Below are 21,142 nucleotides of genomic sequence, written 5' to 3' on the forward strand. Positions count from 1 at the left end.
TACATTAAGCTCTTTTCACATTAAGCTAAGGACATTAAATGTTTTAGTATTGTACAAAAAGAGCTTAATGTGAATAACTTTTGGTGTGATTTACCAAATGATCTGAAATTTTCAGAATATGTTGGAATAGATAGACTCTTCTATTGTGCCAAGTTTGGGGGAAATTGGTTCACATCTAAGCTCTTTTTTGTACGTTAAGCCACATTAAGCTCCCCAAAAAAAGAGCTTAATGTCCCCAGTTTTCCGTGTGGGAGACCAAAATCGATGAAACCTCCAGGATAGCTTTGGGAAGTGTAGAACGTGGGCTGTGCAAAGTTTCAGGACAATTGGTTGAGGTTAAGGCACATTTTGGTACATTAAGCTCTTTTTATATTAAGCCGTGGACATTAAACGTTTTAGTATTGTAAAAAAATAGCTTAATGTGAATAACTTTTGGTGTGATTTACCAAATGAGCTAAAAATTTCAGACTATCTTAGCATCAATAGAGTCTTCTATTGTGTGAAGTTTGGGGGAAATTGGTTAACATCTAAGCTTTTTTTTGTACGTTAAGCCACATTAAGCTCCCCAAAAAACAAGCTTAATGTCCCTTGTTTGCCTCCTGGAAGACCAAACTACATGAAACTTCTAGGGTATATTAGGAAAGTTAAAAACTTAGTCTGCGCAAAGTTTCAGGGCAATTGATTATGGTTTAGGCACTTTATTACACATTAAGCTACATTAAGCCATTTTCACATTAAATGTTTTAGTATGTCCCAGGCCGGACAAGGAGGGACAGTTGCCGATGCATGGATGTGTTTATGGGCTTCAGAGACAGCATCCCATGTTGAATTAGGCATGCATGGCTGCACCCTTCCTCCTCTGGGTGCATGGTTAAGGCCCTTCAAAATCCTCAGCACCAAGCCCATGATGCTCTTAATCCGGCCCTGGTCCTCCTCCACCGCCGCTTCCACCTACACCGCCCATAGGTGTGCGCAGCCTATTGCATTAAGGTGTGCACCCCAAAGTTGAAATACACATGCATGTGTTTGCCAGCAGGGAGAGTAATGTATCGGGGCCATGTACCTGTAAGCAAAGAGAAATAGAGCAGAGCAGGTCCGAGGGATCTTTCCCATCTCCTCACTGGCAATGCTATGTGCCCTAGGTGATTAGGGTGTGCCCAGGCACACCCGGCACACCCTGTGCGCATGCCTATGTCACCGCCACATCCACCACCACCTCAACCTCCCTCCTACTCCATATGGGCCTCGTCCTTCAGAGATGAAGAAGAACATTGTTTTATTTTTCTGTTTTTTTTTTGTTGTTTTAAGTTATTTCCCTATCCACATTTGTTTGCAGAGCACTTGCCATGCTCTTAATTACGTTTTGCTGCCATTTGCAGCACTCTAGCCCTTTCCTTTGGTGTTTTAGAGCCATTTTAGTGCCTTAAAGTTCGGGTCCCCATTGACTTCAATGGGGTTCGGTGTCCGGGAAAAGTTCGGTAAAAGTCCGGGACACGGACCCGGACTTTTTTTTAAAGTTCGGCCGAACCCGTCGAACACGGACATCTAGGTGTCCGCTCAACCCTACTCATTATGCCTCAAAAATTATACGTTGGGCTGTTTGCTTTCCAAAATGGGGTCATTTTATGGGGGTTTCCATTGTCCTGGTGCTCCAGGGCCTTCAAAAGTGCGATAGGTTGTCAGGAAATTATATGTGTAATTTGTGCTCCTAGAATGCCGGACGGTACTACTTGGATGTTAGGCCTCTGTATGTAACCAGGCTGTGAAAAAGTCTCACACATGTGGTATCGCCATACTCAGGAGGAGTAGTAGAATGTGTTTTGGGGTGTAGTTGCAAGTATACATATGCTGTGTGAGAGAAATAACCTGTTAATAAGTCAATTTGTAAAAAAAATCTTCATTTTGCAAAGAGTTGTGGGAAAAAATGACAACTTCAAAAAACTCACAATGCCCCTTATTAAATACCTTGGAATGTCTACTTTCCAAAAAAGGGTCATTTGGGGGGTATTTGTACTTTCCTGACTTTTTAGTGTCTCAAGAAATGAGATAGGCCTTCAGTACATCAGGTGTGGTCAAGTGTAATCAATTTTCAATAATTAGCACAATAACTTGTGGACTCTATAAATTTCACAAAGACCAAATAATATACACTTATTTGAGTTATTTTTACCAAAGATAAGTAGCAGTATAAATTTTGGCCAAAATTTGTGAAGAAAAATTACTCATTTGCTAAATTTTATGACAGAAACAAAGAAAAATGCGTTTTTTCACAATATTTTCAGTCTTTTTTTATTTATAGCACAAAAAATAAAAAACCCAGTAGTGATTAAATACCATCAAAAGAAAGCTCTATTTGTGTGAAAAAAAGGACACAAATTTTTTATGTGTACAGTGTTGCATGACAGTGCACTGTAGGCAAGTGGTTAAGGGACCAAAAGTAATCGGACAGATTAACAATCATAAATCAAACTTTCACTTTTTAATATTTGGTTGCAAATCCTTTGCAGTCAATTACAGCCTGAAGTCTGGAACGCATAGACATCACCAGACGCTGGGTTTCATCCCTGGTGATGCTCTGCCAGGCCTCTACTGCAACTGTCTTCAGTTCCTGCTTGCATGTTCCCTTCAGTTTTGTCTTCGGCAAGTGAAATGCATGCACAATCGGATTCAGGTAAGGTGATTGACTTGGCTATTGCATAACATTCCACTTCTTTCCCTTAAAAAACTCTTTGGTTGCTTTCGCAGTATGCTTCGGGTCATTGTCCATCTGCACTGTGAAGCGACCGTCCAATGAGTTCTGAAGCATTTGGCTAAATATGAGCAGATAATATTGCCCAAATTACTTCAGAATTCATCCTGCTGCTTTTGTCAGCAGTCACATCATCAAAAAATACAAGAGAACCAGTTCCTTTGGCAGCCATACATGCCCACACAATGACACTACCACCACCATGCTTCACTGATGAGGTGATATGCTTTGGATCATGAGTAGTTCCTTTCCTTCTCCATACTCTTCTCTTCCCATCACTCTGGTACAAGTTGATCTTGATCTCATCTGTCTATAGGATGTTGTTCCAGAACTGTGAAGGCTTTTTTAGATGTTGTTTGGCAAACTCGAATCTGGCCTTCCTGTTTTTGAGGCTCACCAATGATTTACATCTTGTGGTGAACCTTCTGTATTCTTTCTGGTGAAGTCTTCTCTTGATTGTTGACTTTTACACACATACACCTACCTCCTGGAGAGTGTTCTTGATTTGGCTAACTGTTGTGAAGGGTGTTTTTTTCACCAGGGAAAGAACTCTTCGGTCATCCACCACAGTTGTTTTCCGTGGTCTTCTGGGTCTTTTGGTGTTGCTGAGCTCACCAGTGCATTCTTTCTTTTTAAGGATGTTCCAAACAGTTGATTTGGCCACATCTAATGTTTTTGCTATCTCTCTGATGGGTTTGTTTTGTTTTTCAGCTTAATGGTGGCTTGCTTCACTGATAGTGACAGCTCTTTGGATCTCATATTGGGAGTTGACAGCAACAGATTCCAAATGCAAATAGCACACTTGAAATTAACTCTGGACCTTTTATCTGCTCCTTGTAAATGGGATAATGAGGGAATAAACACACACCTGGCCATGGAACAGCTGAGCAGCCAATTGTCCCATTACTTTTGGTCCCTTAAAAAGTGGGATGCACATATAAAAACTGTTGTAATTCCTACACCTTTCACCTGATTTGGATGAAAGCTGAAAGTCTGCAGTTAAAGCACATCTTGTTTGTTTCATTTCAAATCCATTGTGGTGGTGTATAGAGCCAAAAAGATTAGAATTGTGCCGATGTCCCAAAATTTATGGACGTGACTGTACACTATATCACCAAAATTATTGGGGCGCCTGCCTCTACACACACATGAGTTGGCACACCCTTTGCAGCTATAACTCTTTTGCGAAGAACATACCTGCCTTTCATTCTTCCATAGCCCCATCCAGCCATTTGGAGTAAAAGACCTATGTAGGCTACATGTCACTGGAGTTGTAGCTTACATGAGCCTATGAACCACTTGACAGCACAGATTGGACCAGCACAATCACATGGATTGAGTCACACACTCATGCATACCAGAAGTACCACAAATTTTTTAAGCTTGTGACACTGAAGGGAGCAGAGAGGGAGCGAGGGAAAGGTAGGTAAATGGAGATTTAAAGCAGCTCTGTTGCTTTGCCCTGAAGTGCAGGTTTGCTTTAAGGCAAAGAGCTACAGAAATACCTTGGATTGCAAGCATAATTTGTTCCAGAAACATGCTTGTAATCTAAAGCACCTGTATGCTAAAGCAAATTTACCCATAAGAAATAATGGAAACTCAGATGATTTGTTCCACAACCACTCAACCACTCAACCACCACACAACCATTCCCACAACAATTCATATAAAAATGAGGATGCCAATACATAATACAGTACAGTATAAAGTGTATGGTGTGTACAGTTAGTGGCCAGAGGTCCTTGGGCAATGCGAACAGTAGAAGAATCATAGTTTTAATGTAAAAAAAAAAAAAGTGAAATTACGCTCACAATGTTAAAAACAATATCCCGTGTTAAGGAGTCTGGTTCTCATCCATGTAAAGCCGCTGATGTATACAGTAAAGCTGCTGGTGTATACATTACTGTAAGTGGCCAGATGCCTGGGTGCGCTGGTGGCTCCCAGTGCTTCCTGGAGAACTCGGAAACATTCGGACACACTCGGGAACTGTTGACACTTTGGGGTTCTCTGAACACCCGTTACCCCTGCCCCACCGAGCTGGGAGTGTCTCAGAGTGTCTCAGAGTTCTCCAGGAAGTACTGGGAGCCACCAGCGCCCCCGGACCTCAGGTCACATACAGTACTGTATACACCAGCACCTTTACTGTATACACCAGTACCTTTACTGTATACACCAGCGGCTTTACATGAAAGAGCACCAGACTCCTTAACGTGGGATATACATTGTGAGTGTAACTCCATTTTCTTTTTACATAAAAAAATGTGAAACTGTGATCTTTCTATTGATCGTCTTGTAAGACAGCTCTCACATATTAAGTTACAATTTTTTTAAAAATGTTGTTCGTCCTGCAAAACGCTTGTATACCACATTACTTGCAAACCAAAGTATTACTGTACTATAAAAATAATAACTTAACCTTTCAGATTGGATGTTGGGCACATGGTTTACAAGGAAATCCTGATGAAATCTTGAATAAGTAAATAGAAATATGCGAAAAGACCAAAGTTCTCCAAAGGTTGTAGTGCAATGTTGTAAGATACTGTTGTGACAAGCTAAAAAGATCATTAACTTTATTCTCACACTTGGTATCTTATTGTTCTTGTTCTACACTTTCATTGTCTTGGTAGCTATAAAATGGCCCCAGCTGGACAAGGCATGTGGACATTTTATTTCATGCATTTTAAGTGACTGAAGCGTTGGAGTTTAGGAAAGTCAAAGCAGTGGCGTAGCGTGGGTTGTCAGCACCCGGGGCAAGGCAAGTAATTTGTGCCCTCTAACCCGTGGGATTTTAGCACTCGAGTCTCTTCCACTAGATTAGGTAAAGAAATCCTTACCCCCTAAGCACATGTATTGTTTGTTATGAAAATACTGATGTAATTAAAGTAAAATGCATCTAAATACAAGCTTGAATGACCAGCGTGCCCCCTTTCAATGCAGAGAGACCAGCGTGCCCCCTTTCAATGCAGAATGACCAGCGTGCCCCCTTTCAATGCAGAGAGACCAGCATACCCCCTTTCAATGCAGAATGACCAGCGTGCCCCCATTCAATGCAGAGAGACCAGCGTGCCCCCTTTCAATGCAGAATGACCAGCGTGCCCCCATTCAATGCAGAGAGACCAGCGTGCCCCCTTTCAATGCAGAGAGACCAGTGTGCCCCCTTTCAATGCAGAATGACCAGTGTGCCCCCTTTTAATGCAGAGAGACCAGCGTGCCCCCTTTCAATGCAGAATGAACAGCGTGCCCCCTTTCAATGCAGAATGACCAGCATGCCCCCTTTCAATGCAGAATGACCAGCGTGCCCCCTTTCAATGCAGAGAGACCAGCGTGCCCCCTTTCAATGCAGAATTACCAGTGTGCCCCCCTTCAATGTAGAGAGATCATCGTGCCCCCTTTCATTGCAGACAGACCAGAGAGACTTACCTGCAGCGACAGCTTTTCCTCAGTTCCCCGCGTCTCCGAGTCCTCCCGCCTCCTCCTCGGCCAATGGCATGCAATCGCCTTTCGGCCAATCAGGAAGCAGGTCTCGGACCTTGCGGCTAAACTGACTGAGCAGTGAAGAGAGGCGGCATAGGCGGGGCTTGGCTTGCAACGCCACCCCACCCTACACCAATGGACAGGTGAGGCACAGTCCAGCCCCGCCCTGACCCGCCATTTTCAGCCATAGGGCGGCTGCGCTGGACATCTCCCAGCCTAAAGATGGAGGCAGCCGCAGACCGTGTGTGAACTGTGTATGTCAGAGTCAAACAGACAGAGTGACACTGCAGATGCGCCCCCCCCAGATGTTGCGCCCGGTGCGGCCGCCCCCCCCCCCCTGCACCCCCCACGCTACGCCACTTTGTCCAAGCAACTAAAAAAATGAACATTTTAGTCCTTTAACAACACAATTCAAAATCTACAACAGCCAATAAAACCGCTTGCCCTGCCGAAGATTTAACCCCCTTCCTGCCCAGGCCATTTTTTGCAATACAGAACTGCTTTACTTTAAATGACAATTGCGCAGTCATGCAATGCTTTCTTTTGGTGGTATTTGATCACCTCTGCGGTTTTAATTTTTTGCAGTATAAACAAAAAAAGATCGACAATTTTGAAAAAAACAATATTTTTTACTTTCTGCTATAAACATATCCAATAAAAAAAAAATGAAAAAAATTATATTTTTTCATCAATTTAGGCCAATATGTATTCTGCAACATATTTTTTGATAAAAAAAATCCCCAAAGGATTGGTTTCCCCATAAGTTATAGCGTCTACAAACTATGGGACTAAACTTATAGACCAACTGACACTTTTTACACTTTTTGGGGACCAGTGACACTAAAACAGTGATCAGTGCTAAAAAATATACACTGTCACTGTACTAATGACACTGGCTGGGAAGGGGTTAACATCAGGGGCGATGAAAGGGTTAACTATGTGCCTAGCCAGTGTTTTTTACAATGTGGGAGGTGCTTTTACTAGGGTAAGGCATGGATCTATGTCCCTGCTTTGCAGGTGCACAGGATCCATGTCTTCTTCACTGACAAAACAGTGATCTGCCTTGTTTACAGACTGCCGTTCTGCCTCTGTGCTGGATGATCGGCGGGTGCCTGCAGACATTGAGTCCACGGTACCCGCAGATCAGCTCCTGCTGTGTATAATTACAGTGGGAGTGGGCCACCGGCGGCCCCCAACTCAGAAGTGTGGAACCATGTACTAGGTACATGATCTGATCCAGCAGTGCCTCCTTGCCGCTGTATATTTAAGTTATATGGGGGTTTTAAAAGAGGTCACACAAATGTAGTAAAGATGGCCTTTTATTCAAGTAATGTTGGTTGCCTGAGTGAATAAATAGAACAGACTAGATATATGAAGAAGAAATAAAAGTGTAGAACACTTATCTCTGAAGCTCCAGTGCAAACCCTAAGTACCTAATAACAAGCAATTTTGAAAGGGCTAAGCCGTAATATTCTAATATTAATCCAGGATTCTCTATGAAATCTTGACAGTATTTATTTTAGGTTTGCATCTTCTTGTCTACTTCCCTTTTCTTGGAGCTTGACTACTTAAAAGCTGAGTATTAAAGAAGTGGTGAAACACATGCAGACTTCCTGCAAATTAATACCCAAATACATCTTCTTGTAGCTAAGTGCAAAAGACAAAGCAGGGAGGTGTAATGTGCTTTGTAATACAAATCTAGCATTTGAGGTTATTGGACTAATGGCTCTGACTGTAATTCCAATAGGTTCTGTTTAGTGTAAACCCAGCACATGGACATATTGGGCTAATGGCTCAGACTGTAACAAGTAGGTGCTGTTCTGTGTAAAGCCAACCCATAGACACATCTGGCTAATGGCTGAACACTGAATGGAAAGCATTTTAAAAGGATGATGATTCATTACACTCTACTATATAAAGTAGTATTCACTGTCCTCAAACTGAATCTAAACTCCAGCTAAATACATACAGTATATTAAATATATATATGAGAGGGAGCTGTTTTACAGTATATTAAATATATATATGAGAGGGAGCTGTTTTACCTATCAAAGAATTAGTATTTCGGTCCATTCAGTCCTGAGATTATTATAGCTCTGTCACTCAACACAGCTCTGTCTAGCAGGGCAAAAGAGATATTTTTTTCTGGTGCAGTTAAAGTGTTACTAAACCCACAACAGTGAAATCACCTATATATATGTAAAAAGGATGTTTGATCCTGTCTCCTCTGATCCTCCCCTTTTCCCATTGTCCCCTAATAGTACAGAGCTAGGAAACAAGCTGCACATGCTCAGTTTGGTGTGTATTGATAGAGAATTTATTTTCTTGGGTGAGTGCATGTGTTCAGCACAGGACCTATCAGCACTGTCCAGAGAGAGGGTCAGGGGTCCTGCATCCTTATAGGACAATCAGGGGAGAATGAAAACTCCTCCTACAAGCTTTAACCAGACAATGATAGAAAGGCGAGGCAGAAGGAAGTTCTACAGGATGAAAATAGTAAAATTTCCATATTTAGAGATTTTTCTTTGGAATTGCAAAAGCAACAGGCAACCTTTAATGATGTTAAGAGAAAGATGAGAGACAAGATAGAATATTCCATGGCCTATCCAGCGAGGTTGAGAGTGGTGGACAAAGGAACACTACAGTCATGTATTTTAATAATCCAGAGCAAGCCCAGGAATGGCTAAGGGCAAGGAAATAAAAAGATAACTAATTAAAAGAAGAAAGAAGAGACTGGGAATGCTAATTGGGGGAATTTGGAAAGGAGAAAGAAGAGATATATTGAGGACTAAAATTATTTTGTACTGTTCTGCTCTATGATGAACTATGGGTAAAAGAAACACATACAAGTCATGCCCTCCCCTAGTCTGTGGCTGGATTGTGAAAGGAGAAGCAGAAGACTGATGAGCTCATCTCTCTGTCACTTTCTTTTTTCCTTCTATCAGCATGCTCCCTGCTAGCAACTAAGCACTGTAGCACAACTAAATAGCTCCTTGGTCTGTTTCCTCCATCTCCCAGAGAGAGCTTTGCTGTACAGGGAGTGCAAGAGGCTGGTAATTAAAGAAAATATCTGTAATGGTGACTTAATGAATGCAGAGCAGCATTAAATGGTTTCCTTTATATCTGCCTGGCTTTTAGCCTTCATTTCTGCTGGGATTTGTGATAGTTATCTAGAAGGCAGCACTGTATACCTTGATAAGTAGGAAAACATAAAAGCATTATTATACAGAGACAACAAAAGTATTATTTATTTCCCATGTACTTATACCAATGACATACTTTGCAGCGCTTTACAGAGCACATCTTCCTACACTCCCATCAGGCTTATAAACTCCACTCCCGGACCCCACAGGAGTCAAGAGACAATGACACACCGCTAAGAATCAGTTAAGTCAAACACAATTAGATGTTGTATATCAGTAGAAATGTGAAATGAGAAATGGAAAAGGAAATTGACACTGAGGTGTGTGAATTAAAACTCTATATAGATAGTATTCTGGTTGGAACTGAGCTCAAGACCTCAATGCTGTAAAGCAACCATAGATGTGGAGCTCCAAAGCAAATACAAAGGGAACCCTTTTTGCAGTCTATAGGGAGATGACACGCGTAAGACCAAATAGACTGTTTACTTTGCAAGGGACAGGCAGCACAACTTCACTCCACAAAGCAAGTGATGAAGTGTTTGATTACCTGTTGGTGTGTGATCTGCCTGGTGTTCGAGAAGAGGAGAACCGATTGCTGGCATTGTCAATCCGGTCTTATTGCAGATAGAATTTATGGGCTTTCCACACACTCGTTTTGACCACTCTATCTATAATTTGAGGGTCATCACCTTCTGGTAAACAGGTTTTTCTCTTGACACAGTGGTGACGTGTGCTTTCAAGATTCACAGCATTTGGTTTGGGCATTAACTCTTCTATCCATGGACATTCTTTTATTGGACTGAGCTTCTTTTTTATTGGCGCTGCACCCTATTGCATACTGTTACTTTGCAAGGGAAGTTGCACTTTGTAGGGATATTTTCCCCATAGCTTAGTAAGCCAGGTGAAGCTCTGCTCTCTACTAAATTAGAAGAGAAGCAGTTTAACCTTAAACTGCGTAAAGAGTTCTTTACTGTCAGGATGTAAGGATGTGGAATTCTCTTCCACAAGCAGTGGTATCAGCAGGGAGCATCGATAGTTTAAAAAAATATTAGATGGGCACCTTAACGACCACAACGGTATCAGGACAATATCCCCCCGGACAATATCCCCCCAGACATTATCCCCCGGGACAATATCCCCCCGGAAAACATCCCCCTGGACATAAGGTTAGGGGGGGATATTGTCTAGGGGGATATTGTCCAGGGAGGATATTGTCCGGGGGATGTTGTCCAGGGGGGATTATGTCCAGGGGGATGTTTCCCGGGGGATATTGTCCGGGGGGATAATGTCCGGGGGATATTGTCTGGGGGGGATATTGTCCGAGGGGGATATTGTCCGGGGGGATATTGTCCTAGAATCACCACAACATACATGGGTATACAATGTACTAATGACATAAACACTTATACACACACACATCATAGGTTGAACTGGATGGACTGGTGTCTTTTTTCAACCCCTCTAACTATGTAACTATGTATCATGACCCAATCACGTGCAAGCAAAAATGCTGTTTTTCTTTTTTTTCTTGAACGTGATTGGGTAGTCTTTGCAAAATGAAATTCTACCACATTCACTAAGCTTTAGGGAAAATTCTCTTGCAACGTGCAACTTCCCTTGCAAAGTGAACAGCCTATTTTCCTCTAGTAAATCAACCTCATAAAGCGTTGATCTTTTTAGAAAGTGCTTACACTGTAAGTGCCTTTTCCTTATAAAGATTTGGGGTTTCCTAGGAACGTATCAATACCTTCTCTTTAAAGCTGTTTTTCTTCCCTATAGAAATCAGGTGCTAAATAAAAGCAAAATCTTGGCAGCATTAGAGTGTAATTCCAAAGCACATCTGACTCATGCCATCTTGTTTAGCCTGAAATGTTTGCTATTCTCTCTCTCGCTGCGTGACCTAAAGGGTTTCAGGAATAAGTGATGTAGAGTGTGTGTTGCAGCTGCTACAGTCATCACTGGTGTAAGTGACATTTACCTACTGTGTGGAGTTGCTAAAAGGGGATAAATAATCATGAAATGATTTTCTGGACCAGATGATACAAGCTCCTTGAACTCCATCATACCCACAAAGACCAATGATCTATCTGTTTTAGAGCTGTGCTAATGCTCAGATTAAACCTTTAACTGATTTCTGCAGATCTGTGGGAGAATATGAGCTTTTCTATCCTGCCTTGGAGATTTTGTAATTTTAGTTCATGCATGGTATTTTCCTTGTTTTTTTTTTTTTTTTTCTTCTTTCTGTATTTCTGTCTTGGTGCTTTTTTCTCATTCGCTACCGCAAATCTGTCTCTCATGGAGAGCTTAAGTAATTCTCCTTTATTCTAAATGACAATGAATCCTTGGATATTGCAAAGTGCTTTTGTGCTTCGGTGCACACAACTGTAAAACTCAGCGGCATGTGGGAAGAGCTTGAGCGTACAGGCAGGCAGTGGTATACTTAACCATCTTGCATGTACTGTTTCTACTTATCAGAGCAAGAGGATACTTTAAACTGCTGAAATCCAAAGGAGACAGAACAGTGGGATTTTTCCATTAAGTTAAAGTCTTACCAAAAAAAAAGAGCTTTCTCTTTAACTCTTTAAATTCTCTATGGTGTAGGTTTTTTTTTTTTTTTTTTTTTACTACTGCTATATTTTTACATGCATTGGGTTAGTGGACTGCAATGGACTAAGGAATGCTTTTACTTGGTGGGACTTATAGTCAATGTGACTGTTACACCATAAGAGACTTACAATGGATTCTACGACCTCAGAAGACTCCGAGCAGAAATACACTTCCAAATTAAAAAAGAAGGAATCGAATGATAAAATGGTTCAGCGTTTGCAGGGGATGTAAGTATCATACGCTCCACAGTAATTTATCTTAAGTGATCTGTTCAGCATCATCACTACAGTGCATTAGAGACAGAGTACTCACTGCTGTACTTGAAGTGTTACTGAATTACTATATGGTTTTATTAGCTGGAGTTGTAGAGAAAAAAGCACTGTGGTTTTCTTAAACTCTTTTCTGAAAGAAAATAAGAGTTATACAAGTGCCCTTTGCTAAAGTAATGTTTTGTATAGCTTTAGCATTTACAACTAAGTGAAAGGCTTTGGCTCATTGCTTTTTTTTCATGACTAATGGGTTGGCTAGACCATTGTATTTGTAGGTTAAGTGGGAATTCTATTTTATTCCACAACTCAAAACTACCAAAACACTGTACTGTAATCTATATGTTCTTGTAAACGAAATGGTATATAGGATGAATTACACACTAGACCAGCCTCTTTCAACCAGGGTGCCTTGAGGTTTCTTCATGGGTGCCTTGACAGAATGCCTAAAAATTGCCCAAAAATTATATACAAGCCAACAGCTGGATCAAGCCTGCCTTTTAGTTACACAAAGCCACAAGTGGTTAACCTTCTAACAGGCGGCATTCTTACAACTAATGACATTATCAGTTGATGAGGAGTATATTGGTCATCTGCACAGCATCTTCAAATCATTCTCCCCTGCCCCTCTCCGTCAGCACTGGGGTCACATTAGTTGAGTGATGGAGAAAAACCGAGCAAGAAGAGAAACACTAGAATACTAGTCGGTACCAGTCAGTGCAAGTGTATTTGATTTGGAAGAATAAATCACCTCTAACTTTGTGTGTCCTACATGTGTGGATGTTGATGATGATGTAAAACTATTTGAATTACATTTTAGAATGGGTGCCTCAACACTGTCCATAATTTTAGAGGGCGCCTTGAGAGCGTCCATGATTTTAAAGGGTGCCTTGACTCAAAAAGGTTGAGAAATGCTGCATTAGAGTATTTGTATTGTTATCTAAAGTCTTGAAACTCTTGAAGTTTTTTTATACATGATCTTTTTATGACCAGGGTACTAATTCAGTAATGTGAGAAGTCACATCATAACTGCAGTATGTATGTGGTCCTCAGCAGCTGTCCAAACTCTCAGGAAGTAGGGTGAAGCAGGTCCCTGAGTGCCCTAAATATTATTTTGAAGCTAACCAAACTCTACAATGCACAGAAAAGAGAGAAAGGGGTATCATTAAAGAATAGGGGTCCCTTTATATTATGAGCTGAATTACTTAGAAAAAAGGTAAATAGAAAATGCTTCCAACACACAGAACTCAAATTTACTTTGCCTAACTAAAGTATGGCCTGTGCATTGCTGATCTTTTTCTAAAAAAAAAAAAAAAAAATGTATTCGCACATGCAGGTCACCAGGAGTGGGATCCCTTTGTAAACCCCTAGATGCAACACTTGTGTGGGGCTGAAGCCTCTCTCCCAAAATACATGTTACAGTGCTAGGCTCCTTAGTGGCCAATTGCTAAGCACCAGCACTGTCATATGGGAAGAAGGGGAGTGAGTTGAATGTCGCCCCTTACCCAGAAGTACTGGTTTGCTTAACGTTTTCTGCATCCCTTTTATACATAGCTGCCCCTGTTTTTAATTTGAAACACACTTAAAATGTTAATAAACCCAGGACCCCGCCTTTAATATATCTGGTCTCTCATAGTACACAGTACATGGAATTGCAATTAACTTAGTGAATTTAAACTGCTAAAAGACTTTTCTTATAAGCAGTATATACCAGTCTTGTGACTTCTATTAGCGTCTGCCTGAGCACTGGTAAAGCTTGTAGGCGGAGTATTCATTCTTCTCTGACTGTCCTCTGAGGCTGCATGACACCTAACTTTCTGTGTGGACAATACTTATTGGCCCTGTGCTAATCACATGCTCCCAAAAAAAAAAAGTAAAAGAAGGGGAGGCTCAGAGAAGACAGAATCAAACAACCTTGTTACACAATGTGGAGGATTAAACCCTTAGGTTCCACAGTGAGTATATAAAAAATAGCTGCGCTATGTACCCCAAATGAAAGTATAATATAATATATATATCCTTAACCATTTAAGCCCCGGAGGATTTGGCTGCTAAAAGACCAGGGGGTATTTTGCGATTTTTTACTGTGTGACTTTACCGGACCATTGCGCGGTCGTGCGACGCATTACCTAAACGAATTTGATGTCCTTTTTTTCCCATAAACAGAGCTTTCTTTTGGTGGTATTTGATCACCTGTGCAATTTTTTGATCATGCGCTATAAACAAAAAAAGAGCGACAATTTTGCAAAAATAACAATATTTTTCACATTTTTTTACATGAAATTCCCCAAAAAAAATGTAAAAATCTAAATTTTTTAACATTTTCGGCCAATTTGTTTTATGCTACATATGTTTGGTAAAAAAACCCACAAAAAGCGTATTTTGATTGGTTTGCGCAAAAGTTATCGCGTTTACTAACAAAGGGAAAGATTTCTGTCATTTTTGGTGTTTTTTTTTTAACGAGTAATGGTGGCGATCTGTGATTTTTTTTGCGGTACTGCGACATTGCAGCGGACAGATTGGACCCTTGACTGACATTTTTGACACTTTTGGGGTTACCAGTGACATTACTGCAGTAATCAGTGCTATACATATGCACTGTCACTGCAAAAATGACACTGGCAGGGAAGGGGTTAACTGTATTGGAGAGGGAGGGGTTAAGTGTGTCCTAGGGGCGTGATTCTAACTGTAAAGGGACATGGCTATTGGTGTAAAAACAAAGATCAACGGTCCTACATAGTAGAAACGTCTGATCTTCATTTTTACACCAGGGAGAATGACAGGCGGCTTGTTTACATAAGCCGCCTGACTTTCTCCCTTCACCGGAGCAATCGTGAGTGACCGGCGGACGATCGGGTCCGCCGGTCACACGCACTGACTTGTTAGTGAACGAGCCGGGGCGGGCGCGCGCCTCGGCGGGCGCGCGCCCGCCCGCAATTGGCTCACAAGTCAGTGACAGGCGAGTGACGTACCCCTACGTCACTCTGCCTGGCCGGGGCTGACCGCCGCAGTATATAGTCGTGCGGCGGTCGGCAACCGGTTAATAAAAAGCAGCTACACAGATTCTGAATGAATCAAAATTGCATATAGAGGAAAATTTGTAGCACTAATAGTAATAATAAATAAAAGTCCACATAATGTAAATGTAAAAAATGTCCTTATAGAATCCACATATGTAATGATTGATCTCCACGTGAAATTAAGGATGACCCACACCAACACTCCTGAGAAGAACAGGGTGAGATAGAACCACCACCAACAGAGGTATTATAAATACCCTTACCAGATCAAAAGATCTTATAGGCAATATATAACAGATGATATCAGTCAATGAGGAGCCGATCATCACCCAAGAAAGTTTCCACCGTCAGTCATCCTTCATACGCTGTTATACCACTGTGAGCAATATTCTCCGAAAAGACAAAGGAAGCCTCTCATAGTGTAGTAAGTCAAACTTTATGCTGTTTATTGTAATAAAACTGAGGTACACTCACATTTTTGCAGAGTGGCAGCAGCATTTAAAATGTCACAATGGGCTGTGGATTGTTTCTAACCGGAAAGATGGCCGCCGTCTTCCTCCACTGCACATGCGTCCGACATCCACCATTTACAGCTAATTTCACGTGGAGATCAATCATTACATATGTGGATTCAATAAGGACATTTTTTACATTTACATTATGTGGACTTTTACTTATTATTACTATTAGCGCTACAAATTTTCCTCTCTATCCACAGTGAGTATAACAAGCATGCTTTACTGCATAAACAGACTGATTTTACTGTTATGGGTTTTTTTAACACTTTATGGATGATGCTGTTATTCTCTAAGTTCGATGTGATCCCCCCTTTGCAGGGATCTTCCTTATTGTAGGACAACAACCTAAGTATCAGCAGACTGAGGGTGATTGTCACTGTGGTTGATTAACTCTGCAGTTAACTCTTTACACACAGCCACTGCCATATGTTTTAATGGTAACACACACTGTTCTCAGCGTCTGCTGTTCCAATTCTGACCTTTTTATAAGTAATGCCTGTATCAGTCGCTGCCATATTCAGACAGGAATGTAACAGAGTTTACAATACAGAAGTTCCTTACTAAGGCAAAGTTCTTGTGGTTAGAGCATTCAGAGATTCGGCTTAACAATTTTAAAATATTGTTTTAATGAAAAGTAGAGAAAACATTGCAAGAAAGTATTAATCTAAAGATATTACAAAACGGTCAATAAGCAATAGTAAAAGGGTCAAAAAGTGATTAAAAAACTTGTATTTCTACTGTAGCAGTCATGTTAGAGAAAACCCCACTACTCTGAAAAATTTGAAATTAGGGGAAACACAATCTGTCCCCTAAATAATGCAGAATTAAACTTAAAATAAATAAATAAATGGCTGACAGGTAGTATTTGTATGACAGAAAAAAACCCTATTTTTACCACCAGGACCTGTAGGAGGCTTTGCAGATCCTGAACAAGATGTTTCTGCATTCGTATCTAACTGATCTTCTTTGTGTTGATGATCTGGATTTTTTTAATTTTTGTTATCAGCTAGCAAATGTTGGCGAATATAGGGTGGCACTGTGAGCAATATGACTTTCCCATTCTCTACATTCAGACCTTAATATCCTCACGGTCCAATCTTGCATGTACACAATAATTCAAATAACACTGACAGTGGCAGTTTTAACAAATATTGCAGTGTCTTTGGGTGATTGCATGAAAGATAGAGAAAGGGTTAGACACCACCACAGGCAGGGGAAGACTAGCAACTTTCGGCCTAGGGGGCAAGTACAATACAGAGGCCCATGTTGCAGCAACTCAGCCCCCCTCCCACTTTCCCTCTGCCCGGCCTCCTTCTGACCCCCGTTCCAGGCTGAAGCTTAGCTTCAGGTACTCTCTACTAGTGTTGAGCGAACACGGACTGTATTATTCGTGTTCGTACCGAATAATTGGATTTTTTGTACCCGAACACGGACACGGACACTTTACTGTATGTTCGGGTAAAAATCCGTGTTCGGTCGTTTTATTTCCGGGTTTTGCATGCTTTGGCGCTCTTTTCATGGCGGGCTTTCAACAGCCAATCAACAATCGTTTAACTGGTGTGCCTTAAGCCATCCCAGCCATGCCTGCAAATGTCTCAGTAGCTGTGATTGGCCGTCTGAAGCATGTGACCAAGTCTTTATAAGTTCGAGGCAGCCGCAGCGGCGTCATTATGCTGCTTAGATTCAGGGACAGAGCACACATCAACGTGCTGGCTGCTGATTAGGGAAAGATAGGCAGGAAAAAACCATTTGTGTCCGGATAGAATTGAGGGACAGGTCGGAGTGTTTAGGCAGGGCGAGTTGTAGGCATTTTAGGGATAGAGTCTGCTGAATTATATAGGGTCAGTGTCTTCTACAAACTACAATCGATATTGCTGTGTGGGGGGTGGGGTCTGCACTCAATCCTGATCTACGATCTCTTCTCAATCCTGTTAGGGACAGAGTCTGCTGAATTTTAGGGAAACTGTGTTCTACAAACTACAATCGATATTGCTGTGTGGTGTGGGATTGGAGATAGGCAGGTGTCAGTGATCCACATCCATTTTTCTGTGTGTGAGCTGCAGTGAACACAATCTTTTTGGGCTGCAGTGAACACAATCTTTTTGGGCTGCAGTGAACACAATCTTTTTGGGCTGCAGTGAACACAATCTTTTTGGGCTGCAGTGAACACAATCTTTTTGGGCTGCAGTGAACACAATCTTTTTGGGGTGCAGTGAACAAAATCTTTTTGGGGTGCAGTGAACACAATCCTTTTTGGTGTGCAGTGAACACAATCTTTGTGGGGTGCAGTGAACAAAATCCTTTGTGGGGTGCAGTGAACACAATCTTTTTGGGGTGCAGTGAACAAAATCCTTTTTGGGGTGCAGTGAACAACATCCTTTTTGGGGTGCAGTGAACACAATCTTTTTGGGGTGCAGTGAACAAAATCCTTTGTGGGGTGCAGTGAACACAATCTTTTTGGGGTGCAGTGAACACAATCTTTTTGGGGTGGAGTGAACAACATCCTTTTTGGGGTGCAGTGAACAAAATCCTTTTTGGGGTGCAGTGAACAAAATCATTTTTGGGGTGCAGTGAACACAATCTTTTTGGGGTGCAGTGAACACAATCTTTGTGGGGTGCAGTGAACACAATCTTTTTGGGGTGGAGTGAACAACATCCTTTTTGGGGTGCAGTGAACAACATCCTTTTTGGGGTGCAGTGAACACAATCTTTTTGGGGTGCAGTGAACACAATCTTTGTGGGGTACAGTGAACAGAATCTTTGTGGGTTGCAGTGAACACAATCTTTGGGGGGTACAGTGAACACAATCTTTGTGAGGTGCAGTGAACACAATCTTTGTGGGGTGCAGTGAACACAATCATTGTGGGGTGCAGTGAACTCAATCTTTGTGGGGTACAGTGAACACAATCTCATACTGAAGGTTTGAGGGTGCTGCCTGTTCCATACTCCCCCTACTCCTCATCTAGCCTTTTAGGGGTACAAACAATAGTAATTGGGGCCTAGTGTGGTTGTGTACGTGTGATATACATACACTTTTTTGGGATCATATTTTCTATTCCGCTATTTAATCAAAAACCTTTGGGGATCAGTTAAATTGGGGGATAGTCTGTGTTGGTACGTGTGAGAGAGATCCACCTTTCCAAGTTGTTGGGGTTCATCTCATACTTCTGAAGGTTTGAGGGTGCTGCCTGTTCCATACTCCCCCTACTCCTAGCCTTTTAGGGGTACAAACAATAGTAATTGGGGCCTAGTGTGGTTGTGTACGTGTGATATACATACACTTTTTTGGGATCATATTTTCTATTCCGCTATTTAATCAAAAACCTTTGGGGATCAGTTAAATTGGGGGATAGTCTGTGTTGGTACGTGTGAGAGAGATCCACCTTTCCAAGTTGTTGGGGTTCATCTCATACTTCTGAAGGTTTGAGGGTGCTGCCTGTTCCATACTCCCCCTACTCCTAGCCTTTTAGGGGTACAAACAATAGTAATTGGGGCCTAGTGTGGTTGTGTACGTGTGATATACATACACTTTTTTGGGATCATATTTTCTATTCCGCTATTTAATCAAAAACCTCTGGGGATCAGTTAAATTGGGGGATAGTCTGTGTTGGTACGTGTGAGAGAGATCCACCTTTCCAAGTTGTTGGGGTTCATCTCATACTTCTGAAGGTTTGAGGGTGCTGCCTGTTCCATACTCCCCCTACTCCTAGCCTTTTAGGGGTACAAACAATAGTAATTGGGGCCTAGTGTGGTTGTGTACGTGTGATATACATACACTTTTTTGGGATCATATTTTCTATTCCGCTATTTAATCAAAAACCTTTGGGGATCAGTTAAATTGGGGGATAGTCTGTGTTGGTACGTGTGAGAGAGATCCACCTTTCCAAGTTGTTGGGGTTCATCTCATACTTCTGAAGGTTTGAGGGTGCTGCCTGTTCCATACTCCCCCTACTCCTAGCCTTTTAGGGGTACAAACAATAGTAATTGGGGCCTAGTGTGGTTGTGTACGTGTGATATACATACACTTTTTTGGGATCATATTTTCTATTCCGCTATTTAATCAAAAACCTTTGGGGATCAGTTAAATTGGGGGATAGTCTGTGTTGGTACGTGTGAGAGAGATCCACCTTTCCAAGTTGTTGGGGTTCATCTCATACTTCTGAAGGTTTGAGGGTGCTGCCTGTTCCATACTCCCCCTACTCCTAGCCTTTTAGGGGTACAAACAATAGTAATTGGGGCCTAGTGTGGTTGTGTACGTGTGATATACATACACTTTTTTGGGATCATATTTTCTATTCCGCTATTTAATCAAAAACCTTTGGGGATCAGTTAAATTGGGGGATAGTCTGTGTTGGTACGTGTGAGAGAGATCCACCTTTCCAAGTTGTTGGGGTTCATCTCATACTTCTGAAGGTTTGAGGGTGCTGCCTGTTCCATACTCCCCCTACTCCTAGCCTTTTAGGGGTACAAACAATAGTAATTGGGGCCTAGTGTGGTTGTGTACGTGTGATATACATACACTTTTTTGGGATCATATTTTCTATTCCGCTATTTAATCAAAAACCTCTGGGGATCAGTTAAATTGGGGGATAGTCTGTGTTGGTACGTGTGAGAGAGATCCACCTTTCCAAGTTGTTGGGGTTCATCTCATACTTCTGAAGGTTTGAGGGTGCTGCCTGTTCCATACTCCCCCTACTCCTAGCCTTTTAGGGGTACAAACAATAGTAATTGGGGCCTAGTGTGGTTGTGTACGTGTGATATACATACACTTTTTTGGGATCATATTTTCTATTCCGCTATTTAATCAAAAACCTTTGGGGATCAGTTAAATTGGGGGATAGTCTGTGTTGGTACGTGTGAGAGAGATCCACCTTTCCAAGTTGTTGGGGTTCATCTCATACTTCTGAAGGTTTGAGGGTGCTGCCTGTTCCATACTCCCCCTACTCCTAGCCTTTTAGGGGTACAAACAATAGTAATTGGGGCCTAGTGTGGTTGTGTACGTGTGATATACATACACTTTTTTGGGATCATATTTTCTATTCCGCTATTTAATCAAAAACCTCTGGGGATCAGTTAAATTGGGGGATAGTCTGTGTTGGTACGTGTGAGAGAGATCCACCTTTCCAAGTTGTTGGGGTTCATCTCATACTTCTGAAGGTTTGAGGGTGCTGCCTGTTCCATACTCCCCCTACTCCTAGCCTTTTAGGGGTACAAACAATAGTAATTGGGGCCTAGTGTGGTTGTGTACGTGTGATATACATACACTTTTTTGGGATCATATTTTCTATTCCGCTATTTAATCAAAAACCTTTGGGGATCAGTTAAATTGGGGGATAGTCTGTGTTGGTACGTGTGAGAGAGATCC

At 41.7% G+C, this 21,142-nt stretch overlaps 1 protein-coding gene across 1 annotated transcript in view; it reads left to right on the forward strand.

Annotated features, from left to right (window-relative positions):
* Nucleotides 1-11,699: 11,699 nt before the first annotated feature.
* Nucleotides 11,700-21,142, forward strand: part of PDE1A (phosphodiesterase 1A) — a 430,190-nt gene continuing 420,747 nt past the window's right edge. The window contains exon 1 of the mRNA XM_082262401.1: nt 11,700-12,200. Coding sequence (XP_082118527.1) covers nt 12,103-12,200 — 98 coding nt within the window. The 5' untranslated portion in view covers nt 11,700-12,102. The remainder of the gene's footprint in view (nt 12,201-21,142) is intronic.

Source organism: Pelophylax lessonae, assembly GCF_965119305.1.
Source record: "Pelophylax lessonae genome assembly, chromosome: 6".
Classification (NCBI taxonomy): Eukaryota; Metazoa; Chordata; class Amphibia; order Anura; family Ranidae; genus Pelophylax; species Pelophylax lessonae.